The 26,601-nt window shown below is 46.4% G+C and overlaps 1 protein-coding gene and 1 long non-coding RNA gene across 2 annotated transcripts in view; both read right to left on the bottom strand.

Annotated features, from left to right (window-relative positions):
* Nucleotides 1-26,601, bottom strand: part of LOC310690903 — a 97,465-nt gene that overhangs the window by 6,920 nt on the left and 63,944 nt on the right. The window lies entirely within an intron of this gene.
* Nucleotides 1-26,601, bottom strand: part of ITGA3 (integrin subunit alpha 3) — a 92,974-nt gene that overhangs the window by 11,445 nt on the left and 54,928 nt on the right. Inside the window, exons 8-24 of the mRNA XM_083469510.1 lie at nt 25,494-25,582; nt 23,353-23,486; nt 20,852-20,938; nt 17,711-17,778; nt 16,147-16,283; nt 14,626-14,772; nt 11,609-11,706; nt 11,263-11,428; nt 10,176-10,244; nt 9,011-9,090; nt 7,947-8,024; nt 5,796-5,898; nt 4,521-4,703; nt 3,739-3,855; nt 2,334-2,447; nt 1,292-1,390; nt 111-236 (exon numbers count right to left, since the gene is read on the bottom strand). Coding sequence (XP_083325636.1) covers nt 111-236; nt 1,292-1,390; nt 2,334-2,447; nt 3,739-3,855; nt 4,521-4,703; nt 5,796-5,898; nt 7,947-8,024; nt 9,011-9,090; nt 10,176-10,244; nt 11,263-11,428; nt 11,609-11,706; nt 14,626-14,772; nt 16,147-16,283; nt 17,711-17,778; nt 20,852-20,938; nt 23,353-23,486; nt 25,494-25,582 — 1,895 coding nt within the window. The remainder of the gene's footprint in view (nt 1-110; nt 237-1,291; nt 1,391-2,333; nt 2,448-3,738; nt 3,856-4,520; nt 4,704-5,795; nt 5,899-7,946; nt 8,025-9,010; nt 9,091-10,175; nt 10,245-11,262; nt 11,429-11,608; nt 11,707-14,625; nt 14,773-16,146; nt 16,284-17,710; nt 17,779-20,851; nt 20,939-23,352; nt 23,487-25,493; nt 25,583-26,601) is intronic.

Below are 26,601 nucleotides of genomic sequence, written 5' to 3'. Positions count from 1 at the left end.
CTCTCTACAAATATGGGGAGGAAAGGAAGAGAGAGAGGAAAGGAAGGAGCTGCTGTTTCTAGCCTGTCACCCCTTGCTCCCCAATTTCAAAAAACCCCTCCTCTTCTCACCTTCCACAGCAGTAAGACGATGACGCCCAAAAGCAGAAGTCCGGCTGCTACGGCAACCAGCACCAGCCACAGCTCAATCTCGGTCGGTTGCTCCTCGATCAGCTCAGAGTCGATGGTCACCGAGAACTGAAGGAAGGGGGAAAAAGGGGAGAGATGGGTTTGTCTCAAGGGAGGAAGGGCAGAATGGAGGGGACACTGACTCAGTGCTGAATTTTTCAACTTCCCCAAATGAGAGGTGTAACGTGACTTGGGAATTCGAATGGTATTTTGGTTTAAATGAGTATAATTTACTTTTGCTTGGTAAATAAAATGTGTGTCAAGCTGCACAGAAATCATTAAAAATTGCCAAGTACAGTGGTATCTCGGGGTAAGAAATTAATTTGTTCTGAAGGTCCGTTCTTAACCTGAAACTGTTCTTAACCTGAGGTACCACTTTAGCTAATGGGGCCTCCTGCTGCCGCGCAATTTCTGTTCTTATCCTGAAGCAAAGTTCTTAACCCGAGGTACTATTTCTGGGTTAGCGGAGTCTGTAACCTGAAGCATCTGTAACCTGAAATGTATGTAACCTGAAACGTATGTAACCTGAGGTACCACTGTATTGTTATTATTTAGCATTACCTGAATTGTCAGAAGGGGAAATTCATTGGTTTTCCCGAGAGCAGTTCACGTGCTCCTTCGTCAAATGTTGATTTACCAAGCTGATTGTTGCCCAGTCATAAAAACAATGGCAGATTTGAATTCCTCACGCCCAAAAATATATTGCATCCCCACTGAAGAAATGTGCAAAAATTAAGTTTCACCCCCTAAAATGTCATCGACCTCGTGTGTGGAGATCAACATGGCCACACCTGAGGTAGAAAGTGGGGTTCAAATGCTCCCAGCTCAGGCCTCGAATTCTCATCTGGGTTGATTAATTCATCAGCAATGGGCAAAACATCCCATGCCTAGGCCTGAGTTTACAGATGGGGATGTGAGGGCAGCTTTGTTTGCTTTGAAAATAAATCAATTTCATTTGAATTAACAAAGCTGCTGCTCAAGAGGAACTGACGGAGTTTGCTAATTATGGGAGTTTAACTGGTAGAGAGAAAGGAATGGCGACTGGGAGGCCTTCCATTGGGATTGGTAGTTGGACCTCGGGACTTTCTGAAGTTTTCTTGGCCAACAAATCCAGTCTCACTCACCCACACAGTGTCATTTTTCATGTTGATGGTGGAGGAGTTTGTCCTGAGAAACAGCGTGGCTTTCCCATCCACCTTCACGCGGTCAAAGTTGTTGTAGTCCTACATTTCCATGGGGGTGGATAGGAAAGAGCGAGCATATCAAAAAGCAGCAACATAAACTCTTTTTCCAATGTACTCCCACCCACTGAGCACAGGAAGATTCCTTCGAATGAGAGACCCTTTCATTGAACATCCTGATTTGCTGACAACCAGCTTACTTGGAGGTTAGATTACATTCTGCCTTTATTGAGAAATTTGTTTCGGTTTGTTTACAGGGCAGTTATACGGTGACCAGCATCCGTCTTGCATTCAACCTGATTTGCTTTTATGAATCTTCCCATCCCATCATTCGTTCATCCCAGTCACTTTCCAAGCCACAAGTCTCAGTTTGTGTGTTTTTTCATAGTGGGTTTGTTGTACTAGGGAGAACGGTGCCTTTTCACCCACTTTAAATTATGTAAATTGGACATTCTGGAATGTTCCAGAACTGTCAGGGACCATGTTGAGGAGGGCTGCACTGAGGAAGAATGGTGGGAGCCTCCACCTCTCCTGATCCTGAATCTTCCCAGGAGCAGGAGGACAGTATAGATTTGGAACAGTGGTTTGTAGAGGGGCATAGTTCAGAAGGCAGAAGCTGCAAAATACGGGATGGGGAACAGCTAGGAGAAGAAAGACTGGGAGAGAGAGAGTTAACAGATTCACAGTCTCTGGACAGAATCCACCCGCCTCCCCCAAACTCCCGGAGAGCTCAGAAGATGTCAGAACAGAAAGCGCAGAGGCTACAAACTCAGATTACAAGACATAGAAGTGACGTAGATTAATAGGGATGGGGGGAGTGTGATCCTTAATTGGGAGCTGTGATTCTTAAAGATTCTAACTGGTAAGGCGTTATTTCATTTGATCTCTTATCAACTGCCATGGGGGGGGGCAGTTGCCTGACAAGAACATTCCCCCTCTCGTTAACCAGAGAAAATCCTTGCAAGGGGACAGAACAAGCGTTTACCTCGATGAACGTGCTGTTCCAGACCCGGGCACGAACGATCACGTTTGTCACATCTGCAGCGTCCCACAAGGGGCACTCGAACCAGATGCAGCGACATGTTCCTTTGGAACAGCTCTGGAAACAAAGGAAGGGGGGGTGGATATTTCAGACAGGTGACAATCCCAGCCCTACCAGGAGATGACAGCGGGGATTGGACCTGGGAACATTACCATTGAGCTACAGCCCAGGAAAACTACAAGTCTCTCCACACCACCAGGTGTGTACTTCTCTCTTAGGTCCGCCCACCTTTCTTCCTAAACCAAATGCAGCACTTCAGCTGGTAGAGGTTGAGACTCTTAATCTCAGGGTCAGGGGTGTGAGCCCTACATTGGGGAAAAGATTCCTGCATTGCAGGGGGTTGGACTAGATGACTCTTGTGTTCCTTCCCAACTCTACAATTCTATGTGAAGTGTAGGTTGGTTCCCACAAGGCAATACACAGAGATAACAGCAAGAACCTTTATTGAACTAACAGAACTGGACAACAGGGGCAAAGCAACTGCTTATATACATTCCTCAAAGCCTGGGCCACTCCCACTCCCAACGTGATTGGCTGTCTAAACTTCCAAGCTGCGAATCATGACTCAGAGTTTAAGGGCCAATGGCAGAGGCCCAAATCCTGAAAGGTTCTGTGATTGGATATAATGTATTGAATGGGAACAGAGGGGCTCAGAATCCTTAGTCCAGACTCAAGCTCAGGGAAACACAGGCCCCACCAAATACATAACACTATGATTCTATGATCTGGAGGTATGGTGCAGGAATAAATGGCCGGTTATTAATTTGGAGGCCTTTCTATAGGCACAATCTGAAACATTTGCATTTTTTTCCCCAGCTGCCCTATAGGACATGGGGATATAGTCCAATTGAAGATTATATCTGAAAATAGTCCAGAGGTAAAAAGGGTGCCCAGATCCATAGAACTACTAAGCTTTCCCTGCCTGAAAAAATGTACCACTCCCATCCAACCACTCACTGGCTAGGTTTGGATTATCATAACTTGATTTAATAAGCTCTGATCTGACAAAGATTTGTGCCCGTGGATCATAGCTGTGAACTTTTCCCTTTTCTTGTGAGGAATCCTATTCGGAATAAGGGAATTTCCCTTTAAAAAAGGGAAAAGTTGACAGCTATGCCATGGATGCAGCTGACTCACCCCTCCCTTCATGCTGGCTGAGCAAACAAACCAGGAAGTCTTCAGCTAACCATGGTTTCTTGTATTGCCCAAATGAGGAAACAATGGCTCCAGAATATGAAGGCTTGTTTCTGAAGCTGTTTAACCATAGTTTCCAGGTTGGGACATACCTGCTCCTGAAAAGCCCTCCTGAGCAGAAGTGGAAATGACACAAGATGGACAAAATGCTCACCAGTAACGTTTCTGACTTGGCTTTTTTGGAAGCTGGCAATGTGACGGGAAGCTCACGCTTCGGAGATGTTTGCAGATCGCGCTTCCTCCGTGCTGAGGTCCTGCTCCAGTCGTGTAGCTGGGAAAGGAGAAGAACTGGTCAGCTTTCTCTTCCTGAAAAAGCATGTGCTCAAGAAGACTATCCTCTCCTGTCGCACCAGTGCGACACACAACACCACTTGAGAACCACTGATATAGGTAGTAAAGGTAAAGGATCCTTGGACGGCTAAGTCCAGTCAAAGGTGACTATGGGATTGCGGCGCTCATCTCACGTTCAGGCTGAGGGAGCCGGCGTTTGTCCACAGACAGCTTTCCTGGTCATGTGGCCACCATGACTAAACTGGTTTTGGCACAACAGAACACCGTGACGGAAACCAGAGCTCACGGAAATGCCGCTTACCTTCCCGCCACAGCAATATCTATTTATCTACTTGCACTAGTGTGCTTTAGAACTGCTAGGTTGGCAGGAGCTGGGACAGAGCAATGGGAGCTCACCCCGTTGTGGGGATTCGAACCGCCGACCTTCCAATCAGCAAGCCCAAGAGGCTCAGTGGTTTAGACCACAGCGCCACCTGCATCCCAGGTATAGCTCATAGAAATAGCTACACACAGTACATGGTGGCAGGTCAAGTGCATTGAAAAGGGTACAAAGAAAAAGGAGTAAATGGAGAGAGAGAGAGAGAGAGAGAGAGAGAGAGAGAATGCAAAAGGGAGAAAGGGCTCGCGGCTGGAGATCAAACTTACTGTGAGGTTGCGGTTGTTGATGACCTCCCCGGGGGGTACGCAGAGCCGACTCTCGTTCCCACTCCTTTTCACCAGGATCTGAGTTGGGTACAGCAGCCATTTTCCATTGCTGGCCTCATAAGGCCATTCGAAGCCTAGTGTGATTGTTCCTGAGGATCCTAAAGACTCGCCTTTCGTGGTCACCTGAAAGTCAAAGGCAAGGTGACAAGATGAAGCCCCTTTTCAACCTCAGGTTGTGATAGAAACAGTACAAAGAAGGACAACTCGGAGAGCAGCAGAGCAGAGGTCGCCCTGAAGAAAAACCTAGGCAAAAGCGTGGTGACAGGACAGGAGTTTATAAAACACACTCGGTGTCAAGATTATTCAATTTCATCCTGTACTCTCAGAATTGGAAAGAAGGAGAAGTACCAACCAAGGAGGTAAGTTTCAAAAGTGAATGGACTATCTGGAAATGGCAAAACTGACAGCCAAAATAAGAGATAAAAGAGCCAAACATATTTGGGAAGACAAGGTGTAATAAATCAGTGCCAATACAACAGTCTCAAAGTCAAGGCTTAAGAGCATATAGGAATTTGCCTTATACTGAGTTGGTGAATCCAGTTCAGTCCAGGCTGACTGGCAACCATTCTCCAGGTTTTCAGATTGAGGTCTATCCTATCCCTACCTGGAGATGTCAAGGATTATTATTATTTTATTACTATTTATTAAATTCATATACCGCCCTATATAGGTTGCAGGGCGGTTCACAGAACCTGCATGCAGGACTGATTCTCAACCACTGAGCTATTGCCCTTCCTAAAAGTATTTTGAAAGAACCAGATTTGGGGGAAAATGTCAAGAATCCATTTCAACCAGTCAGTTTACCCTTCTGTTTCAGGCACAAATAGGAAGGGAAAGAGATCTTTTCAAATATTTGGCTTAACATTTTGCACTGGGAGAAATAAGCAGACACACATGCCCTTCAGGAACCCTCTGTCTTGTGCTTGTACTCTCAACTCTACAAATTAACAAATCGCATTGGGATGGATTCAATCCTAGATTGTGTCTTAGTTGCTTTCTAGACAAGGGATCAATGGCCCCGTATGGAATCCAGCTCAAGTAAACAAGCCCATGTGGGTTTTAACCATGAAGAGATTCAGAAGCAATTCTGGAATACCTCAGTTGGCAGAACATGAGATTTGAGGACTAGATGATCCTTGTGGTCCCTTCAAACTTTATGATTCTATGCTTCAATTTTTAAGAGTATTAGCCTCACCTCTCAAGGAATATCCTTACCTGGAAGTCAAATTCGATGGGACTGCCTACGTCTTCCTCATGCTTCATGGCTGACTCGCCCATGACTGTCCCACTGAAATGCGTCTGGAGCCAACGGTTGACTCTGCCACAGAGAGAGGAACACAGTGAGAGGTGAGAAGGATGGAAAAGTTTACAAAGTGAGGAACCGGGCTCTGTTTACAAATTGGATGAGCGGGTCACACTTTCCTAATTTAGTCAATGGGAAGTGTAACCTACCAGAATTCATTTAGGAAATGTCTGCAATGTAGATTTATACGGCTGTCAGGCCTACTTGACTATCAAATTTGCTAATCGTGGAATCCTGGGAACTCAAGCAACTTCATAAAACAATATGGGGAACTATGAGAGTCAAGGATAGACTCCCAGTACGTTTCTGAGCACAATTCAAAGTATTGGTGCTTTAAAGCCCTAAATGGCCTCAGCCCAGTATACCTGAAGGAGCGTCTCCACCCCCATCGTTCAACCCAGATACTGAGGTCCAGCGCTGAGGGCCTTCTGGCAGTTCCCTCTCTGCAGGGAACCAGGCAGAGGGCCTTCTTGGTAGTGGCACCCACACTGTGGAACACCCCCCCCCATCAGATGTCAAGGAAATAAACAACTATCTGACTTTTAGAAGACATCTGAAGGCAGCCATGTTTAGGGAAGTTTTTAATGTTTGATGTTTTATCATGTTTTTAGTATTCTGTTGGGAGCTGCCCAGAGTGGCAGAGGGCCTTCTTGGTAGTGGCATCCTCCCTGTGGAACATCCTCCCATCAGATGTCAAGGGAGCTGAAGAACTACACAACTTATATATATGTGTGTGTGTGTCCAAAGTTTGATGGCATGGGTCATCGCGGCAGTCTGGAAGCTCCCTGGGTTTGTTATGAGGAGGGAGAGGTCTCAGCATAACACACATCCCACTTTACAATCTCATCTTGAGAGGCATTTGTATACAGTCAAACGTTGGTTCCCGAATGCCTCCATTATTGTATGTTTTGGCTCCTGAACGCCAAAAACCCAGAAGTAACTGCTATGGTTTTCAAAACATTTTTGGAAGCTGAACATCTGACGTGGCTTCCATTTGGCGGCTAACAGATTGAGGTTGAATCCTGACAAGACAGAAGTACTGTTTTGGGGGGACAGGAGGCGGGCAGGTGTGGAGGATTCCCTGGTCCTGAATGGGGTAACTGTGCCCCTGAAGGACCAGGTACGCAGCCTGGGAGTCATTTTGGACTCACAGCTGTCCATGGAGGCACAGGTCAAATCTGTGTCCAGGGCAGCTGTTTACCAGCTCCATCTGGTACGTAGGCTGAGACCCTATCTGCCTGCGGACTGTCTTGCCAGAGTGGTGCATGCTCTGGTTATCTCCCACTTGGACTACTGCAATGCACTCTACGTGGGGCTACCTTTGAAGGTGACTCGGAAACTGCAACTAATCCAGAATGCGGCAGTTAGACTGGTGACTGGGGGCGGCCGCCGAGACCATATAACACCGGTCTTGAAAGACCTACATTGGCTCCCAGTACGTTTCCGAGCACAATTCAAAGTGTTGGTGCTGACCTTTAAAGCCCTAAACGGCCTCGGTCCAGTATACCTGAAGGAGCGTCTCCACCCCCATCATTCTGCCCGGACGCTGAGGTCCAGCGCCGAGGGCCTTCTGACAGTTCCCTCATTGCGAGAAGCAAAGCTACAGGGAACCAGGCAGAGGGCCTTCTCGGTAGTGGCGCCCGCCCTGTGGAACGCCCTTCCAGCAGATGTCAAAGCGATAAACAACTACCTGACATTCAGAAGACATCTTAAGGCAGCCCTGTTCAGGGAAGTTTTTAACGTGTGATATTTTACTGTATTTTTGGTTTTTATGGAAGCCGCCCAGAGTGGCTGGGGAGGCCCAGCCAGATGGGCGGGGTATAAATAATAAATTATTATTATTATTATTATTATTATTATTATTATTATTATTATTATTACTATTACTATTACTATTATTATTTTGAGTTTCCCTATTGTATTGAGGTTTCCGCTTTCAGTTTTCGGTTGTCGAATGTTTTGGAAGTCGAACGGTCTTCCAGAATAGATTACGTTCCAGAACCAAGATTTGATTGTATCACTTCTTTTTTAAACCCACGTCAAACATCGCGGTGGATACGCACATGCTCAAGGAAGCGTCAATGGTGTAGTCTACCAACAGGACTGCCAACACGGGTGCGAGATCTTCTTGATAGCTTATCCTATTAGGGACAGGACATTGTTCAGAGAGGTTAGTCGCAGCCTCTAAGATGGGATGCTTAACAGTCAACAAATACAGCGCCCCTTCCCTCCTCAGTAGAGTCATGCGAGAAGCCCCAGGCCATGTGGGGTGAGTCCACACAGAGGTCCCTACCCACGCCAGTCCTTCTAGGGTTGGCCCAAGACTTTGCGGCACCTGAGGCAAACCACAAAATGGCGTCCTACCCACATGGGAAGAAGGAGTGAGTGAAGAGCTACATTGGGAACAAGTCGGGGAATCAACTCAACCTTGCCAGATGTTTGGAGTGGGACTCAAAGGTTGTTGCAGGGAAAGAGACCCACCCTGAATCATGTCAGGTGGGTGCAGACCCCAGGAGACCCCAGAGGACACCCCCTGTCATTTGGGAGAAGACCGGCAGCACCTCCTATTCTCCAATTATCTGCTGTATTTTGGGAGGTGACAGATCCAGCCTCCAAGGAGTGCACCAAAGCCGTCGCTGCCACCACAGCAATGGAGCAACAGTGGGCGACGCGTTCCTTGTGTGGCTCATGTGGATTTTGCCGCCCAAGGCGGTCGCCTCACCTTGCCACATGGGTGGACTGGCCCTGCAGCCCTTCAGTCAATACCCAAGTAAAAGGTAAAGATGAAGGTAAAGGACCCCTGGATAGTTAAGTCCAGTCAAAGGCATCTATGGGGTGGTGGCGCTCATTTCGATTTCAGGCCAAGGAAGCTGGCGTTTGTCCACAGACAGCTTTCCAGGTCATGTGGCCAGCAGGACTAAACCGGTTCTGGTGCAACGGAACACTGTGACGTAAACCAGAGCGCATGGAAACGCTGTTTACCTTCCCACCGCAGCGGTGCCTATTTATCTACTTGCACTGGTGTGCTTTCAAACTGCTATACCAAAGTACACTAGTACTGACTGGGCTTCCTGATGCATGTTCCCATTTCCAACCACAACTATTTAGCCCCAGGGAGAAGACTCACGTGGAAGGCTCCACCTGCACGGTGACATCTTGAGTGTTTAGCGTAACTCCAGTAACTTCAAACGTGATAGTCAGCTCTGCCTGGAAAGGAGGCAAGATTGCACAACCTGGTTACCCAGCATGCTTTGCTGCAGTTTGCAGAAGCAAATCAGAAGAACCAGCATTTCAAGTACTGGTCAAATAAGGGGATATAAACCTAACACTGCAGCAGCAACACCCTACATATGAAACTCCCTCTTAGAAGATATTCATTTATCTCCCTCCACCCCGCCCTCAGCAGCACTCTTTAAATATAAAAGTAAAATGTTTTTATTTTACCTATTGTGTGGTATAGTACTCTGTTACCACTGATGGATGATATTTTGATGGGATTTGATAGGTTTTTAACTATTGTGCTTTTTTAATCGGATGGGTAAGGTGCAAAAATGTTGCATGAACAAACGAAAACCATTCCTTAAAAAAAACCCAAACATAAATAAATAAGAATAAAAATGTGCACCCCACCACTGAGACCTTTCCATTGTAAGTATCCAACCTCCCAAAATTTCAACACCTCTTGCGATGGTTTGAGCCCTTTCCGTTTTAGCAGTACAAATTCTACAAACACCTTCCATATCTCCTCAAAATTGTTTCTTCTGCATATTCCCCGTCTACGAAGATCATTCCTGAGGAATAATTACATGTGATCTGACTCTGATACTGTATGTCTGCTCTCCCTCAATGGCACACTGGGGCTGTGTACACACAATACATTTAAAAGACACCCCCCTCCCGCCAAGAATCCTGGAAATTATAGTTTACCCCAGAAAATATGAACACCCACACCATACATTGAGAAAACATTGAACACCCATTTAGAGCACAGGGCGTCCTACTCCCAAGGATTCTAAGAAACGTAGTTTACCCCTCACGGAACTATGATTCTCCAGTCCCCTTAGCAAACCACAGTTCCTGGGATTTTCTGTGTGTGCGAGAGAGTGCTTTAAATGTGAATGCAGGCTGGGAGCAGGTCAAAAGTTCCAGTGTTTTGTTATTTCCAAGTCCCAAGGGTCACTAAGGAGGCCAAGGCCTGAACACATCTTTTGTGCTGGATGAGATGTCACAGTTTGAGTCTCCCACTTCAGAACCCTCACCTTTCTGAAACACCTGGACCCAAAACAACTCACCCGCTGGTCCATTTTGAAAGGGTTGCCGAGCTCACATATCACCGTCTCCTCGAACCTGCAGGTGCCGCTCTGAAGAAAGAAAAGGCCACCTTGCTGAATATTGCCTTATTTCGTCAGCATTTCGACGCTTCTGTACAAAAGCAGACTCGATGTGGTGCAGCAAATGTTGCGCTCAGACAGGGGCAACTTCCACCAGCCCCATTGTCGGGAGTCTAGTTCCCGGCTTGATAACACAGTGAGCGTAGTTAATTAAAAAGGATGCTTTATTCTCAAAACAAACAGCTCCAGATGGCTTTAACATAGCCTCCGCCATCATCAATCAAGATGACCCTTCTGAAGACTACTTCCGGCGTGACCAGAAGCAACTGAACTTTCGCTTCATATTCTTTTGTTTTGCTTCCTATCTTGCAGCCCTCCCATTCAGCGAGACCTCGGACTCAGTGGGTCAGCTCCCGCCTCTTCCCCATTCTCTGAGAGGCTGTCTCTTTCCCACCTGTTTGTTCTTTGAATGCGTTCTAGCCTGCCCTCAGCCATTCCCTTATCAGCCGGCATTCCAAGGGGTGGGGGAGTTGGCACTAGCTGATGTTCATCCTGCATGACAGTTAACCCTCTCTGTTCCTGGCTGCTTTCTTCAGCTGGCTGCAAACCATTCCTGGGAGCTGGCTCATTAATGACACCCATCAAGCCATGGCCAAGGATGATGGGGCAGTGTATGGAAGGTCCAAGGTTTTCCCCACTTACCCCAATCCAAACCCTCCTTCCCAGTCCTTGGATGGCCTTAGCAGGTTGCCAGATGAACCTACCTAACAGCTGAATACTATTTTTCTATGCCACTCACCACTGGTCCTGTTAGCTAGGGATGATGGGAGTTGTAGTCCCAAAACATCTGGAGGGCCGAGTTTGCCTATGCCTGGATTAGGGCATCTTTGTATATATTCCTCTTTACAGTGTTTTGTCTACTTTTTTTCTTTTTGAATCACTTTAATGCTTATTTTTGAATATATATATATATATATATATATATATATATATATATATATATATTCTCCTTATTTTTATATAAGGGGGGGGGGGGAGAGACTCTCACCGGCCGAACAGAGGAAGGCAGCAGAGAGGGCGGGAACGTGATGTTGAGGAAAGCCTCATGAGCATCTTCTCCATTCGTGGGTGACGACGGTATATTTGTGACGCTGATGCCCAGGTTCAGCTTCTTGACATCCCGGCTGTACTGCAACACCTGCATCCCATTCTGCCTGCATCGGGGGAGATGGCACAGATGGGGGGTGGCCAGAGACAGAGCAGGGCTGCCCACCCACCCATCTCCTAGTTATCTCTCTGGAGGTGCCAGGGAAATAACGTCAGACGTGCAAAGTCTGCGTGCTGCTGCCCCTAGTGGCGAGCCAGGGAGGGTGCAAAGGGAACGCATTACTCACCTGGGCAACTTCTGGTTCTGGTCATTTAAAAAGACAGCCTTAATCTTCAGGTTGCTGTTGCATTTGTTGTCTGTTCCACATTGCTTCTTGAACTGAATCTGAAAGCAGTAGAGTTGTTGCTATTGTTACAATCTAGTCGGGTTTTTAAAATTTCTGTATCAACAATTATATACCAGTATATATACATGTCTCTGTGTGTGTGTGTGTGTATATACCAGTATACTACAGAAAGTATCAAACTAGTACCTATACATACAATAATAATCTATATACAGTGGTACCTTGGCTCCCGAACAAATCGGCTTCTGAACGCTGCAAACCCGGAAGTGGGCGTTCTGGTTTGCAAATGTTTTTTGGAAGCTGAACGTTCAACACGTCTTACAATAGAGTCCAGGAAGCTCCTGCAGCCAATCGGAAGCTGCGCCTTGGTTTTCGAATGGTTCTGGGAGTCAAACGGACTCCCGGAATGGATTAAGTTTGACAACCAAGGTGCCACTTGTAATACCATAATATTTCGACTTGCTCCATTGCTTTATGTGAACAAGGCACACTGGCATGGTATGGCTGATCTAACCAGCTGCCATAAGAGGCTTTCCATGCAGTTCTACCATCCTGGGCTGGATCTACAATGATCTGGAAAACGGTATATAAAAAAAGTAGTCTAGTTCTCAATACAACTTTACATTGATGATCGATCACTGCTCCACAGCACCCTCTGGTGTCACATTTTTATACGTTTTAACGTTTTAACTGACCCGTGTAGATTAGTCCGTGGTTGGCTCCCTGGTTCACACATAACATTAAGCCAAACCATTGCTAAGCATGAACAAAGGAGCGAGCAGGTATTTGGGGACTGAGAGGAAAAATTGCTGTCTCTCAGCTACCCAGAGCTAAGCAGCATCTTGGCTTAACCATTACATCCAAACCTGCAAAAGGTCAACAAAAACTATTTCTCAATCTTTAGGTAAGAAGGTTTGTATGTGTGCCACAGAGGTGAGAGGTGCATCACTGAATGAAACCACCATGTTATTTTGGAGCAAGCCAGCCAGTCTCTCCAAAGCCAGGATTCACCTAGAGCAGTTGTGGTAGCCACTCTGACCTCATCAGTCATCGAGAGAACTAAGAGCTGCTGGGATGTGTGGGTTTTGAGGTGCTGTAAATGGCAATATGTTGCAAGCAGGGCCGGACTGAGGTTTGATGAGGCCCTAAGCTACTGAAGGTAATGGGGCCCTTTATATGTCCTTTGTCAACAACAAATTGTCACTGCTTTTTGTGTTGATTATATGCTCTATGGTAATTTATGGACCTAATAGGTATCTCAAGCCATTTGCACATGTTGCCGTGTAGCCAGCCCATGGAGAATGTAGGCACCCTATATATAGAAATGAGCAAACCAGTGATATTTTAGGGAACAGGCTAGCAGGCGGGGGCCATTACTTACATCACAGGAACCTACACAACACAAAACGCTGTTGCTGTATGTAGGTTTTATTTTATTTGTTATTTATCTTATATTTTGGAAATGTACATCCAGGTTTTTTTCCTTTACATTTTTTGGGGCTCCCAAGAGAGTGGGGCCCTAAGCTATAGCTTTTTTAGCTTATACATAAATCCGGTTACAGATAGGTAGCCGTGTTGGTCTGCCATAGTCAAAATAAAAAAAATTCCTTCCAGTAGCACCCTTGGTATCTGAAGAAGTGTGCATGCACACGAAAGCTCATACCAAGAACTAACTTAGTTGGTCTTTAAGGTGCTACTGGAAGGAATTTTTTTATTTTGACATAAATCCGGTGTATAACTTGCAAGCCATCTTGAAGATCAGTCAACCAAATGGCAGGATATCAACCATCCAAACAAAATAAATATTGTGCTGTGAAGGGTCTCTCAAATTTTGGCTGGCCCACTTGACATATTTAACGTGAAACACAAGCACATGTCAAAGTCATCACACGACGACTGCACAAAGGCCAGCATCACAGGAAACTAGTCTACCTGCACGAGCCCAAGCAACTCATTTTTCAGGAGGTTATTTTGTTCTGTCTCTAAAATGATAGTGAACAGGCTTTGCCACCAGATGGTGCCAGAGGGCAAACTGGATGCTGGATCTACGAAGGCTGATGATGGGAAACCGGAGACAATTTCTCACAGACATTTGTCTGCGTTTGTACATATGTGTGTGCATGTACATAACTCACCTTAGTGTGCATGTGTTACCCGTTTGCAAGAGACCCCGACCTGTAGTCGGCTTAAACTTAAGCTGCTGGACCAAATTTAGGAATATGCACAGACATTCTAACTGATGCGGGGGAAGGAGCCAGCAAAAGGAATGTTGGCAAATAGAACTGGCAAAGCTCACATCAATTGTAAGATATCAGTCAAATAAAATTTTTTAAAAAGGAATGGAAATGTTTCGAAGATTATACGTTAAAGTATTGTTCTAAGAAAGATATGCTAATATGCTTAGAATAAAAATGTAAAGTATGTGTGTGAAATGGAAAAGAGATAAAAGAAGGACAAATAACGATATATTTGGAGAATGCAAGGATCAATATGGAGATAGAGAGTTAAAGAAGTCGAACTGTGGCAGAGGGAAGCTGCAGGTGGGTGGGTGGGGAATACTGTACAACAAATGTATTTGTTTTCAATGTTTTTGAACTGTTTTTTCTTTTTCTTTGTAAATTTCGTTTTTTCTGTTGATGTTCTCTTTTTTCTGTATTATTTAAATAAATAAATAAATAAATCCTTTTTTTAATAATAAAAAAAGAACGTTGGCAAATAGAGCAGCGCCTGCGGCATAACTGAAAGGTCGGTGCAATTAGCAGAAAGTGGTGAGATCCTAGGGGCAGAAAGAAGAGCAGTATGGGAAAACCAAGCTGTCCCGCCACACTGAGCAACCCGGCAGAAGGCAGAAGGCGGGGGGGGGGGGAGAGACAAAGAAATTCAACAGCGAATGAGCTTGCGCAAAGCGGGGCGATTTTGGGGAGGGGAAATGCTTTGGATTACTGCATGGCGCTCACCTCAGTCTGATTCTCACGGGATTGATCCTCGTTCAAGACAGGAAACGCATCAAGCGAGCGCAGGCCCAACTGGAACCGCATGGGCTTCTCGGCAAGAGAATAGTTCATGGAGAACGCAATGGGGTGCAGCTTGTCCCGCATATCAGCCTGCAGAGCAAGGGAAGAGTTCATTGCAGAAAGCCCTCCACCCAGTTCTGAGTGACTGTACTCTGTCGAGGAATTTGAAAGCTCAGAGGGTCATCTCCAGGGCCGTCTTTAGCAGATGTGGCTCCGGGGTGCAAATATCCGCCCAGTGCTTCCAAATTACCACGGATAGTGTTGGGGTGGTCGTAGCTGCGCACTGCCAGCCATTGGGGGGCGCAAGTCTCCCCCACGCCGCTGTGAGAGAGCGATCCCCACAGAGGTTTGGGAGTGAGGTTGCGCTCCTCCCAAGCCTCCTCAGGAGAAGAGTCTCAGTCTCAGACAGGGGCGCCGACTTATAGAAAATATTGGGGGGGCCCATACCGGGGTCCATACTGGCGGCAGGATGGCAGTGGTGCTTTTGCATGCAAGAACCGGCCTGCCCTCCCCAGGCTTCGCGCCGGGAGGCAGCCACCCCCTCCTACCAACGTCACCTTAGCCAAACCCAGAAAAAAAGCCCCGCTCCGGCGGCGGGAACTCCCGTCCCCTCCATTCTCCCCTCACCCCGGTCCCTCGCCGGCGACAAATACGCCGTTCCTCGGCCCCGCGGCTACATTCCTTTCTAAAGTCCCGCCGCTGGGGGTCTTTCTCTGACTGACCGACCTGCCCACCCCTTCTCAGGAGCTCCCGGTCACTTTGGGAGGTGCGCGCCGGAGTCCCCTGCGCGGTTTTTGGCAAGGTGCCTAATAATTTTCTTAAATTATTGGGGGGCGGAGCCCCCCCAAACGAATTTTTGAGGGGGCTCGGGCCCCCTCAGGCCCCATGGAGTCGGCGCCTATGGTCTCAGTCTCTGTCAGTTTTATTGCACATAGTCAAAGGCTGCCGCAATGTACACAGAATTATTTGACAATTAAAAGAAAATATACTGAATTGATAAAAAAGACTTAAAACATTTATATTATTAAAACATTACGTACTCTATACCGAGCTATAAAAGTACCCCCATGTACAAATAAAAACATTAAACAATAAAATTCATAAGCTAAAATCATCACATGGTCACTAATGCGCACCTGCCAGCCATATCGATCTCCTCCTGAGGAGGCTTGGGAGGGAAGCTGCATGCCCGCCAGCCTTATGGTTGGCGGGGTGCAGCTGGTGGGCTTGCAGGGAAAGGGGAGGGCGTCGGCAAAGGCACCCAGCTCCGCCACTTGCTGAGGCGCCCCTGAGAGGCCAGCGCCCTGGCGCAACGCACCACTAAGCCCAGAGTGGCTGGGGAAACCCAGCCAGATGGGTGGGGTATAAATAATAAATTATTATTATTATTATTATTAGGCCATATTTCGCTCACACCCAGCCGTCCAAATGTATCGCTTAAATTGCCCACTGCCCTCGCCTTACCCGCAAGAGGACTTCCAGGGTCTGACACTTCTCCCTTGGCATGGAAAACTGTCCCTTGTAGACTGCGGACTGTGTCCTGGCAAAATATACCCGAGGAGGACGGCGGTCCCGGTCAGCTTCCACCATGTAGTTCAACTCTGAAATGAGATGTGGAGGGGAAGTGACAGGGTGAGGGAAACAGGCCAGAGGCACTGCCAAGACTCAGCAGGGAAACTGAGGCACATGTGCACCCCACTCTCTCCACCCAGAAGCAGCCTGTCCCATTTTGCCGCCTGAGGCAAAACAGGAAAGCGCTGCTCCCGTCGTCTCCACCCCCCATCCTGCCGAATCCTCGCTTACCGGGGGAGCATGTGATGGATAAATTAAAAAAGGAGTTCCTCTATGGAGGTATCCCTCCCAGAAACCCAATTGAAAAGGATGCAGGCTCCAAGTGAAAACAGAAGCCTTTATTGAAATACAAACAGGCAGAGGGAAAGCCTCGAAAATAAGGAGGTGGCGGCGAAGAATCGCACCCAAAGCAATGTTTCTTACACCCTTGGTGATTTCATTTCACCAGTCAAAGGATTATAGCAATCTCGGCAGTTGCCACCAAATGTTACCATCCTGAACCAATCAAAATCATTTTAGTCTGCAGGATCAGCCCTCGTCATAACATCCTGAGATTAAAATCATTTTTCAATGTCTTTAATAAGACTTTGGCTCATTTTCCTGTTCATTAAATGTCTCCCACTATCCACTTTTGTCAGCAATTCAAGATTAATCACTACGACCATGCCTAGACGATTCCCTTCTCTTGCGTACAACGGCCGCCATAGATTCTAAAAGTTTATGTTTTTTCCGTGTTCTGGGAGGGACATTTGCTACATACAGTGCCTGAAAACAACCAGTTCTGTACTGTAAAAAGTAGGCAGGCACAGGCCTTTTCAGTGTGAGCGGCAGAAAAGAAAATGGAATAACCAAAATGATACAGTTTATGAAATTACTGTTTTCTCCATCACTTGGCATCTTCTGGCGACATCTCGTGAGATCTCACAGAACTCTCACGAGATCTTGCCAGAAGCCGCAGCCATCGCTGTCACGTGACCCCAGTGGAAGCAGGGGCGGGCTGTGTGCCCGCCGGGTCAGTGCCCTATGGCATTCTGCCGCCCGAGGCATCTGCTTCACTCTGCCTCCTGGATGGGCCGGCCCTGCCTCCACCTCAGCTCGGCTGTTGCCTTCTGGGCCTAAGCCCCTGGTAAGGGCTGGGTTCAAGTTGAAGTTCTGAGAAAGCTCCAGAAAGGAAAATGAGCTTTGGGTGCGATTTATATATTTATATATTTATTTATTTATCTATCCATTCAATTTCTGCCCTGCTCTTCCTCCCAAAGCAGTGCTGGTAACGGTTTAACCTAAACCCAGGAAAAGGCAAGACTGAAAGAGGAAGGTGCCTCTGGGCATATCCGTAATACCCATATACATTTAGGAGCGACAGTTCAAGCTCAGGGCTTGTGTGTCTACCAGAGAATGAGCCCCCAAACTTCTCTCCTGAAAAACAAAATCCCTCTCGAATGGAACTTCTACTCACTTATTGTTTCCTTGTATGTTGGGTTTCCCGCACTTTGGGAATAGGAGAAGCAGAGCTGCACCTTGATGCTGTTAGTTGAGGAGGTGGGAAGGGAAAGGAGAGAGAAAGAAAGAGAGAAATGTGATTGACCTGGAAGTCTTGGAGCAGGATGAGATGGGAGTATACATAGATTCCTCCAGGCAGGGGTGTAGACTACATAACATGGGTCTTAAAAGACCTGCATAGGCTCCTAGTATGTTTCTGAGCACAATTCAAAGTGTTGGTGCTGACCTTTAAAGCCCTAAACAGCCTCAGTCCAGTATATCTGAAGGAGCGTCTCCACCCCCATCGTTCTACCCAGACGCTGAGGTCCAGTGCTGAGGGCCTTCTGGCCGTTCCCTCACTGCGAGAAGCCATGTTACAGGGAACCAGGCAGAGGGCCTTCTTGGTAGTGGCACCCGCCCTGTGGAACGCCCTCCCATCAGATGTCAAGGAAATAAACAACTACCTGACTTTTAGAAGACATCTGAAGGCAGCCCTGTTTCATAGAATCATAGAATCATAGAGTTGGAAGAGACCACAAGGGCCATCGAGTCCAACCCCCTGCCAAGCAGGAAACACCATCAGAGCACTCCTGACATATGGTTGTCAAGCCTCTGCTTAAAGACCTCCAAAGAAGGAGACTCCACCACACTCCTTGGCAGCAAATTCCACTGTTTAGGGAAGCTTTTAATGTTTGATGCATTACTGTATTTTAATATTTTGTTGGAAGCCACCCAGAGTGGATGGGGAAGCCCAGCCAGATGGGTGGGGTATAAATAATAAATTGTTGTTGTTATTGTTATTAGTGGTCTGGGATTGTGGAGGGTCAAAGACCCACAACTATTTCTGCCCCAGGGTCCCTGATGAGTCCCTGTCTCCAGCGTTTAATCAGCAGCATGAAAGGGGACCGGTTTTTTTAGCCATTCTAGCCTCCAAAGCTAAGCATTTAGGAGCACCGAAAACACAAGATGCTTTTGTTTCAAAAGAGCGATGTGCATGTTCTGTTACGTACGATGCAGTTTCATGGGACACAAACACAACTGAAGTTGCTGCGAAAGCAGATCCTGGAGCACTCCAAATCATTTTTCCATGTACATGTGCAGAAAGTAGCACATCCAGGGCCGGATTTAGGTTTGACGAGGCCCTAAGCTACTGAAGGTTAATGGGGCCCTTTATATGTCCAGCTGTCCTTTGTCAACAACACATTGTCACTGTTTTGTTTTTTGTGTGTGTGTTAAATACAGTGGTACCTCGAGTTTCAAACGCCTCAGGTTCAAATTCCGCTAACCTGGAAGAGTTACCTCGAGTTGAGAACTTTGCCCCAGGATGAGAACGGAAATCTTGTGCCAGAGGCACAGAGGCAGCAAGAGGCCCCATAAGCGAAAGCATGCCTCTCATTAAGAACAGTATCAGGTTAAGAACGGACCTCCGGAACGAATTAAGTTCGTAACTAGAGGTACCACTGTATATGCTTTATAGTAATTTATGGACCTAATAGGTATCCCAAGCCATTTGTACATGTTGCCAGGCAACCAGAGCATGCAGAATGTAGGCACCCTATATATAGAAAGGAGCAAACCAGTGATATTTTAGGGAGCAGGCTAGCAGGCGGGGCCCATGACTATACAACACAAAACACTGTTGCTGTATGAAGGTTTTATTTTACTTGTTTTGTTATCTTATATTTTGGAAATGTACATCCAGTGCTTTTTTCCTTCAATTTTTTGGGGGCCCCCGAGAGAGTGGGGCCCTCAGCTATAGCTGGTTCAGCTTATACGTAAATCTGGCACTGAGCACATCTGTCTGAAAGGCAGCACATGGAGCACATGCATTTGTTGTGGCACTGTATTGCAAATTATTATTGTTGTTGGATAACCATAAGATTATCGCATTATTTTAGAAGGGGCGCGGTGGTGACTCTCAGGAAGGAACCCTCACTTCTCAGCTTGCTAACTGCCTCCAGGCAACCCAAAACAGAGCAGTGACCACTTTTTAAAGGGAGGCACAAACCTATTCTGAAGCCACAGCAACCAGCCTTGGGAGGCTCTACGAAAACGCCCAGTGTACAATGGCAGCCTAAAGATGTTTTGTATTGAAATGCATTCCTTGGATGCTCTTGTTATAGGGCTGTGATGAATTTTAATGAGCGGCAAGTGACATTTCGGGGGCATGGAGTTTTCTTTGAAAAAGCAGCAGTTCTCCCCTGCAGGAGAGGGAACGCTATTATTATTATTATTATTATTATTATTATTATTATTATTATTACTATTATTCCACATTTCATGCCCTCTCTCTTTCATTACATATCTTTAGGTGCCCGGCAAAAACATTTCTCTATAACCAGGCCTTTGAACAAGTTATGTTCAGGGAAGTTTTTCATGTCTGATGTTTTATTGCTTTATCATCATCATCATCATCATCATCATTAATTCTGTTGGGAGCTTCCTAGAGTGGCAGGGGAAACCCAGCCAGGTGGGCGGGGTATAAATTATTATTAATATTATTATTATTATTATTATTATTATTATTATTATTATTATTATTATTACTACTACTACTACTACTACTACTACTACTATTATTATTTTAATGTGTTTGTGGGACAGAGGGTGTTATTGGTTTGTTTTTGCTTTATTATGTATTTTGTGTTTTCATTCTGTATTTTTATGTTGTCAACTGTGATCTTTGGATGAAGGGTGGTATACAAATTATTATTATTATTATTATTATTATTATTATTAATTATTGAAATCATCCAAAGGAGGCGACTCTGCCACATCCCTATAAAGCTTGCTCCAGTGCGCTATACTGCTCTTAGCGACAGATGTTTTCTTCATTCACATTTAATCTGAATCCCGCCCTTTCTTGTGTAAACACTCCTACTTCTTGTCCCGCACTCGGCGGGGAGGGCAAACAATTGTTCTCCTGATTCTTTCCGACATCCCCTTAAACAAGCTGAAAATTGGCAGCGTGCTCCCCTTTCATCTTCCTTTCCTTAGGCTAAATATAACCAGTTCCATCGCATTTCTGCCGTCACACGCCTTTCAAAGAGCCCTGGCACCCGGGCAGGCGGGTGAGGAGAGAGAACTGTGAGGAGAGAACATAGAAGGAAGCTTTTACCAAGAGTCTTCGGTACAGCTGTTTGGGTCCAATGTGGTCGGGGTAACCGTGAACGACTTGTCTAAGATGTTGATCACCGGACGGGCTCTGCAGAGAGATAATGAGAAAAAAGGGAAATTAGTGGGGTACTGTTTAAGGATATTATTATTATTATTATTATTATTATTATTATTATTATTAATTGAATTCATGTACTGCCCTATAAGGATGTGGGTGGTGCTGTGGGTTAAACCACAGAGCCTAGGACTTGCCGATCAGAAGGTCGGCGGTTCGAATCCCTGCGACGGGGTGAGCTCCCGTTGCTCGGTCCGTGCTCCTGCCCACCAAGCAGTTCGAAAGCACATCAAAGTGCAAGTAGATAAATAGGTACCACTCTGGCGGGAAGGTAAACAGCGTTTCTGTGCACTGCTCTGGTTTGCCAGAAGCGGTTTTGTCATGCTGGCCACATGACCCGGAAGCTGTACGCCGGCTCCCTCAGCCAATAAAGCGAGATGAGCGCCCCAACCCCAGAGTCGGTCACAACTGGACCTAATGGTCAGGGGTCCCTTTACCTTTACCTTTACTGCCATATATCCGGAGGTCTCAGGGTGGTTCACAGAATAAAATCAAGATATAAAACCACAAAATACACAACAAAAATTAAAACAACAACCCAATAGCCCCCCCCCCAACAAAACACATCTTAAAAGGGCATAGGATGTAAATCAGATCAAGCAAAGGCCTGGTTAAAAAGGAATGTTTTTGTCTGGCGCCTAAAGGTGTACAATGAAGGCGCCAGGTGAACTTCCCTGGGGAGAGCATTCCACAGACAGGGAGCTACTGCAGAGAAGGCCCTGTTCTTGTGTTGCCGCCCTGCATACCTCTTGAGGAGGAGCCACACGAAGAAGATGATCTCAGGGTCCAGGTAGGTTCATATGGATAGAGGCGGAGTCCATTTTACATGGAATTTGGTGGTTCTGAACTAACTGAGCTTTGGTTGCACTGGACTGCCATTTGCACCAAGCACCTGCTTACAGAATCGTAGGACTGTAGCATTGGAAGGGAACCCGAGGGTCATCAAGTCCAACCCCCCTGAAATTCAGGAATTTCAGCTAAAGCATCCATGACAGATGGCCACCCAACCTCTGCTTAAAAACTTCCAAGGAAGGAGAGTCTGCATTCCACTGTCAAACAGCTCCTACTGTCAGAAAGTGTTTCTTGATGTTTCGTCAAAATCTCCTTTCTTGTAACTTGAGGTTTGCACATCGGCAAGTGTTTTAAAAAGCAGCCTGATTAACTATATGCAAATATTATAAACGTATATAGTATATACAGTATAACAAATATCAAGACCCATGCAGTACTATATACTTTTGGCAAAATGATATAAGTAGCAAAACGTAAGTATTTTTAATACAGTTATTTTTTATTTTGTTTTGTTTTTTGTTTGGCTTCTAAGTGGTGCTAGTACATATCTGTTTATATGCTGGTTACTTTAGGAAACCTGGAATGTATCCATGCGTAATATCATACATAAGGTAAAAAGGTAAAGGCAAAGGACCCCTGGAAGGTTAAGTCCAGTCAAAGGGGTTGCGGCACTCATCTCACTTTTAGGCCGAGGGAACCGGCATTTGTCTGTAGACAGCTTTCTGGGTCATGTGGCCAGCAGGACTAAACCGCTTCTGGTGCATGGAAACGCTGTTTACCTTCCCGCTGCAGAGGTACCATTTATCTACTTGAACTGGTGTGCTTTTGAACTGCTAGGTTGGCAGGAGCTGGGATAGAGCAACGGGAGCTCACCCCGTTGCGGGGATTCGAACTGCCGACCTTCCGATCGGCAAGCCCAAGAGGCTCAGTGGTTTAGACCACAGCGCCACTCACGTCCCTATAGTACGTACAATCGTGTGTGCAATAATGCATATAAAATGCAATGACTGTTTTAGTGGAAATAGTAAAAAAGAAGCTCACCTCATTGAGTGTTGGTGCTGACCTTTAAAGCCTTAAATGGCCTCGGTCCAGTATATCTGAAGGAGCGTCTCCACCCCCATCTTTCAGCCCAGACACTGAGGTTCAGCGCCAAGGGCCTTCTGGTGGTTCCCTCACTGCCAAGTTACAGGAAACCAGGCAGAGGGCCTTCTCAGTAGTGGCACCCGTCCTGTGAAGCGCCCTCCCACCAGATGTCAAAGAGAACAACAGCTACCAGGCTTTTAGAAGACATCTGAAGGCAGCCCTGTTTAGGGAAGCTTTTAACGTTTGATGCATTACTGTATTTTAATATTTTGTTGGAAGCTGCCCAACAAATAATAATAATAATAATAATAATAATTATTATTATTAAGCCGCAATATGCATGCCATTCTGACATCCTCACAGAAGGAAGGTGGATATTAATACACAATAATAATAAAAACCCAAATAGTCCCAATCATCAGCAGTGGCTTTGGACAAGTCAGCCATGAGGGAAAAGAATTCTGCAGACCCTCAGGAGTACATTAACTGTCCCTCTTTAAGTCTCCTCTCACCTGAGCAGTAGGATATTTTCTGAGAGTGTGCCCACCAAGAGGTCGGGGTAGGAGTTCCCGTCCACATCCATTCCGCCGCTGAAGGAGTAGCCAAAGGTCTTGATTCCGGGTCCGACGTCTTCGCCGCTGATAACCTGCAGAGGATGAGAAAATGAGGAAGGGCAGCCATCAAAAGGAGAAAGGTCTATGTTGTGAGCTGTGCCTCAAGGTTGGTGGTGCCTTGGCCAAGCATGTTGGGCTGGTGTGGAAGAGAGCAGGACTGCCACTGATGTCACCAGGCTATACCTTGCTTTCGAACAGAGAGTGCCTGCAACCAGTGTTCTTCATCCACACCCTGTTGGACTACAACTCCCAACAACCCCAGCCAGCTTAGTCAAGGATGATGGGAGTTGTAGTCCAACAGCGTCTGGGGACCCAACACTGAACAACAGTGGTCTACACCAACAGCTCTCCAGAATTTTAGACAGGGTTTTTGTTTAAACACAGGTTGTGTTTTTGTATATTCTGTTGGAAGCCATCCAGAGTGGCTGGGGCAACACAGTCAGATGTGTGGGGTACAAAAATATATAGTGGTACCTCGGGTTAAGTACTTAATTCGTTCCGGAGGTCCGTTCTTAACCTGAAACTGTTCTTAACATGAAGCATCTCTTTAGCTAATGGGGCCTCCTGCTGTCGCCACGCCGCCAGAGCACAATTTCTGTTCTCATCCTGAAGCAAAGTTCTTAACCTGAGGTACTATTTCTGGGTTAGTGGAGTCTGTAACCTGAAGCGTATGTAACCTGAAGTGTATGTAACCCAAGGTACCACTGTATATTGTTCTTATTTTCCAGGCCTATCTTGAGATGCCGGGAATTGAACTCACAGCCTTCTGCATGCAAAACATAGAATCATAGAATCATAGAATCATAGAGTTGGAAGAGACCACAAGGGCCATCGAGTCCAACCCCCTGCCAAGCAGGAAACACCATCAGAGCACTCCTGACATATGGTTGTCAAGCCTCTGCTTAAAGACCTCCAAAGTAGGAGACTCCACCACACTCCTTGGTAGCAAATTCCACTGTCAAACAGCTCTTACTGTCAGGAAGTTCTTCCTAATGTTTAGGTGGAATCTTCTTTCTTGTAGTTTGGATCCATTGCTCCGTGTCCGCTTCTCTGGAGCAGCAGAAAACAACCTTTCTCCCTCCTCTATGTGACATCCTTTTATATATTTGAACATGGCTATCATATCACCCCTTAACCTCCTCTTCTCTAGGCTAAACATGCCCAGCTCCCTTAACCGTTCCTCATAAGGCATCGTTTCCAGGCCTTTGACAATTTTGGTTGCCCTCCTCTGGACACGTTCCAGTTTGTCAGTGTCCTTCTTGAATTGTGGTGCCCAGAACTGGACACAGTACTCCAGGTGAGGTCTGACCAGAGCAGAATACAGTGGCACTATTACTTCCCTTGATCTAGATGCTATACTCCTATTGATGCAGCCCAGAATTGCATTGGCTTTTTTAGCTGCCACATCACACTGTTGGCTCATGTCAAGTTTGTGGTCAACCAAGACTCCTAGATCCTTTTCACATGTACTGCTCTCAAGCCAGGTGTCACCCATCTTGTATTTGTGCCTCTCATTTTTTTTTGCCCAAGTGCAATACTTTACATTTCTCCCTGTTAAAATTCATCTTGTTTGTTTTGGCCCAGTTCTCTAATCTGTCAAGGTCGTTTTGAAGTGTGATCCTGTCCTCTGGGGTGTTAGCCACCCCTCCCAGTTTGGTGTCATCTGCAAATTTGATCAGGATGCCCTTGAGTCCATCATCCAAGTCGTTGATAAAGATGTTGAATAAGACCGGGCCCAAGACAGAACCCTGTGGCACCCCACTAGTCACATGTCCTCCACCGCTGAGCTATGACCCTTCTGTAGCTGCGGATGGTGCAGATCCATAATGGGCACTTAGCCTAGAAGTGCAGCCCCCCCCCAGTGGATCCATGTTGTGGGGCCACGCTCTGCTGAAACCCAGTCCCTGACTTCCTAATGCCTCCAGGCTTGCTGCATTAGCTGCAAAATGTGAGGAAGGCATTGCATGCGATCAGAGGCAGTTTCCTTGCCAAGCGTGGAGGGAAAAAATGATGAAGAGGAATAAGCAAAGTGAGCTTACCTGCTGGGGCTTATCAATAAGTCCTCCTGCACCACTGTGGTAGATGTAGACCTTCCCCGAACCTTCAAAAGGAGCTCCAACTGCGATATCTATGGAGGAAAGGAGGAAGGAGAAGGGTCAGGTGGCTTTCCAAAGGAGGCATCTAAAACAAACCTATAGTCCAGGTATAGGCAAACTCAGCCCTCCAGATGTTTTTGAGACTACAATTCCCATCACCCCTGACCACTGGTTCTGTTAGCTAGGGATGATGGGAGTTGTAGGCCCAAAACATCTGGAGGGCCGAGTTTGCCTATGCCTGCTATAGTCACTCTTCAAAACAAATCTCACTAAAATCTCCCATTGCCAGCAACAGCCTCCAAACTGCAGAACTTTGTTCTCCTTAAGCCAAAAAAACAACAACCAAACACCACTTCATGAACTCTTTCTGGAGGTAGAAAATGAGAACAGCAGAGAGAGGGCTAAGCTAAACCTTTTCTCTATGATTACAGTTCTTCCTGTCCATGATTCCCTTCTAATCACAGTGGTACCTTGGTTCCCCAATGGCTTAGTCACCGAACAAATGGGCTCCCAAATGCCGCAGAACCAGAAATAAGTGTTCCGGTTTGCCAATGTTTTCTGGAAGCCGGACGTCTGATACTGCTTCTGCTTGAGTGCAGGTAGCTCCTGCAGCCAATCAGAAGCCGCGCCTTGGTTTCCGAACTGTTTTGGGAGTCGAATGGACTCCTGGAACGGATTAAGTTTGAGAATCAAGGTAAAAAGTAAAGGTAAAGGGACCCCTGACCATTAGGTCCACTCGTGGCTGACTCTAGGGTTGCGGTGCTCATCTCGCTTTATTGGCCGAAGGAGCTGGCGTACAGCTTCCGGGTCATGTGGCCAGCATGACTAAGCCACTTCTGGCGAACCAGAGCAGTGCACGGAAACGCCGTTTACCTTCCCACCGGAGCGGTAGCTATTTATCTACTTGCACTTTGACGTGCTTTCGAACTGCTAGGTTGGCAGGAGCAGGGAAAGAGCAACGGGAGCTCACCCTGTTGTGGGGATTCAAACCGCCAACCTTCTGATCGCCAAATCCTAGGCTCTGTGGTTTAACTCACAGCACCACCGTACC

The sequence above is a fragment of the Podarcis liolepis genome (genome assembly GCF_965112155.1).
Source record: "Podarcis liolepis genome assembly, chromosome: 13".
Lineage (NCBI taxonomy): Eukaryota > Metazoa > Chordata > Lepidosauria > Squamata > Lacertidae > Podarcis > Podarcis liolepis.
The sequence above is the reverse complement of the archived record's forward strand: the minus strand, read 5'-3'. Positions and strand labels throughout refer to the sequence as shown.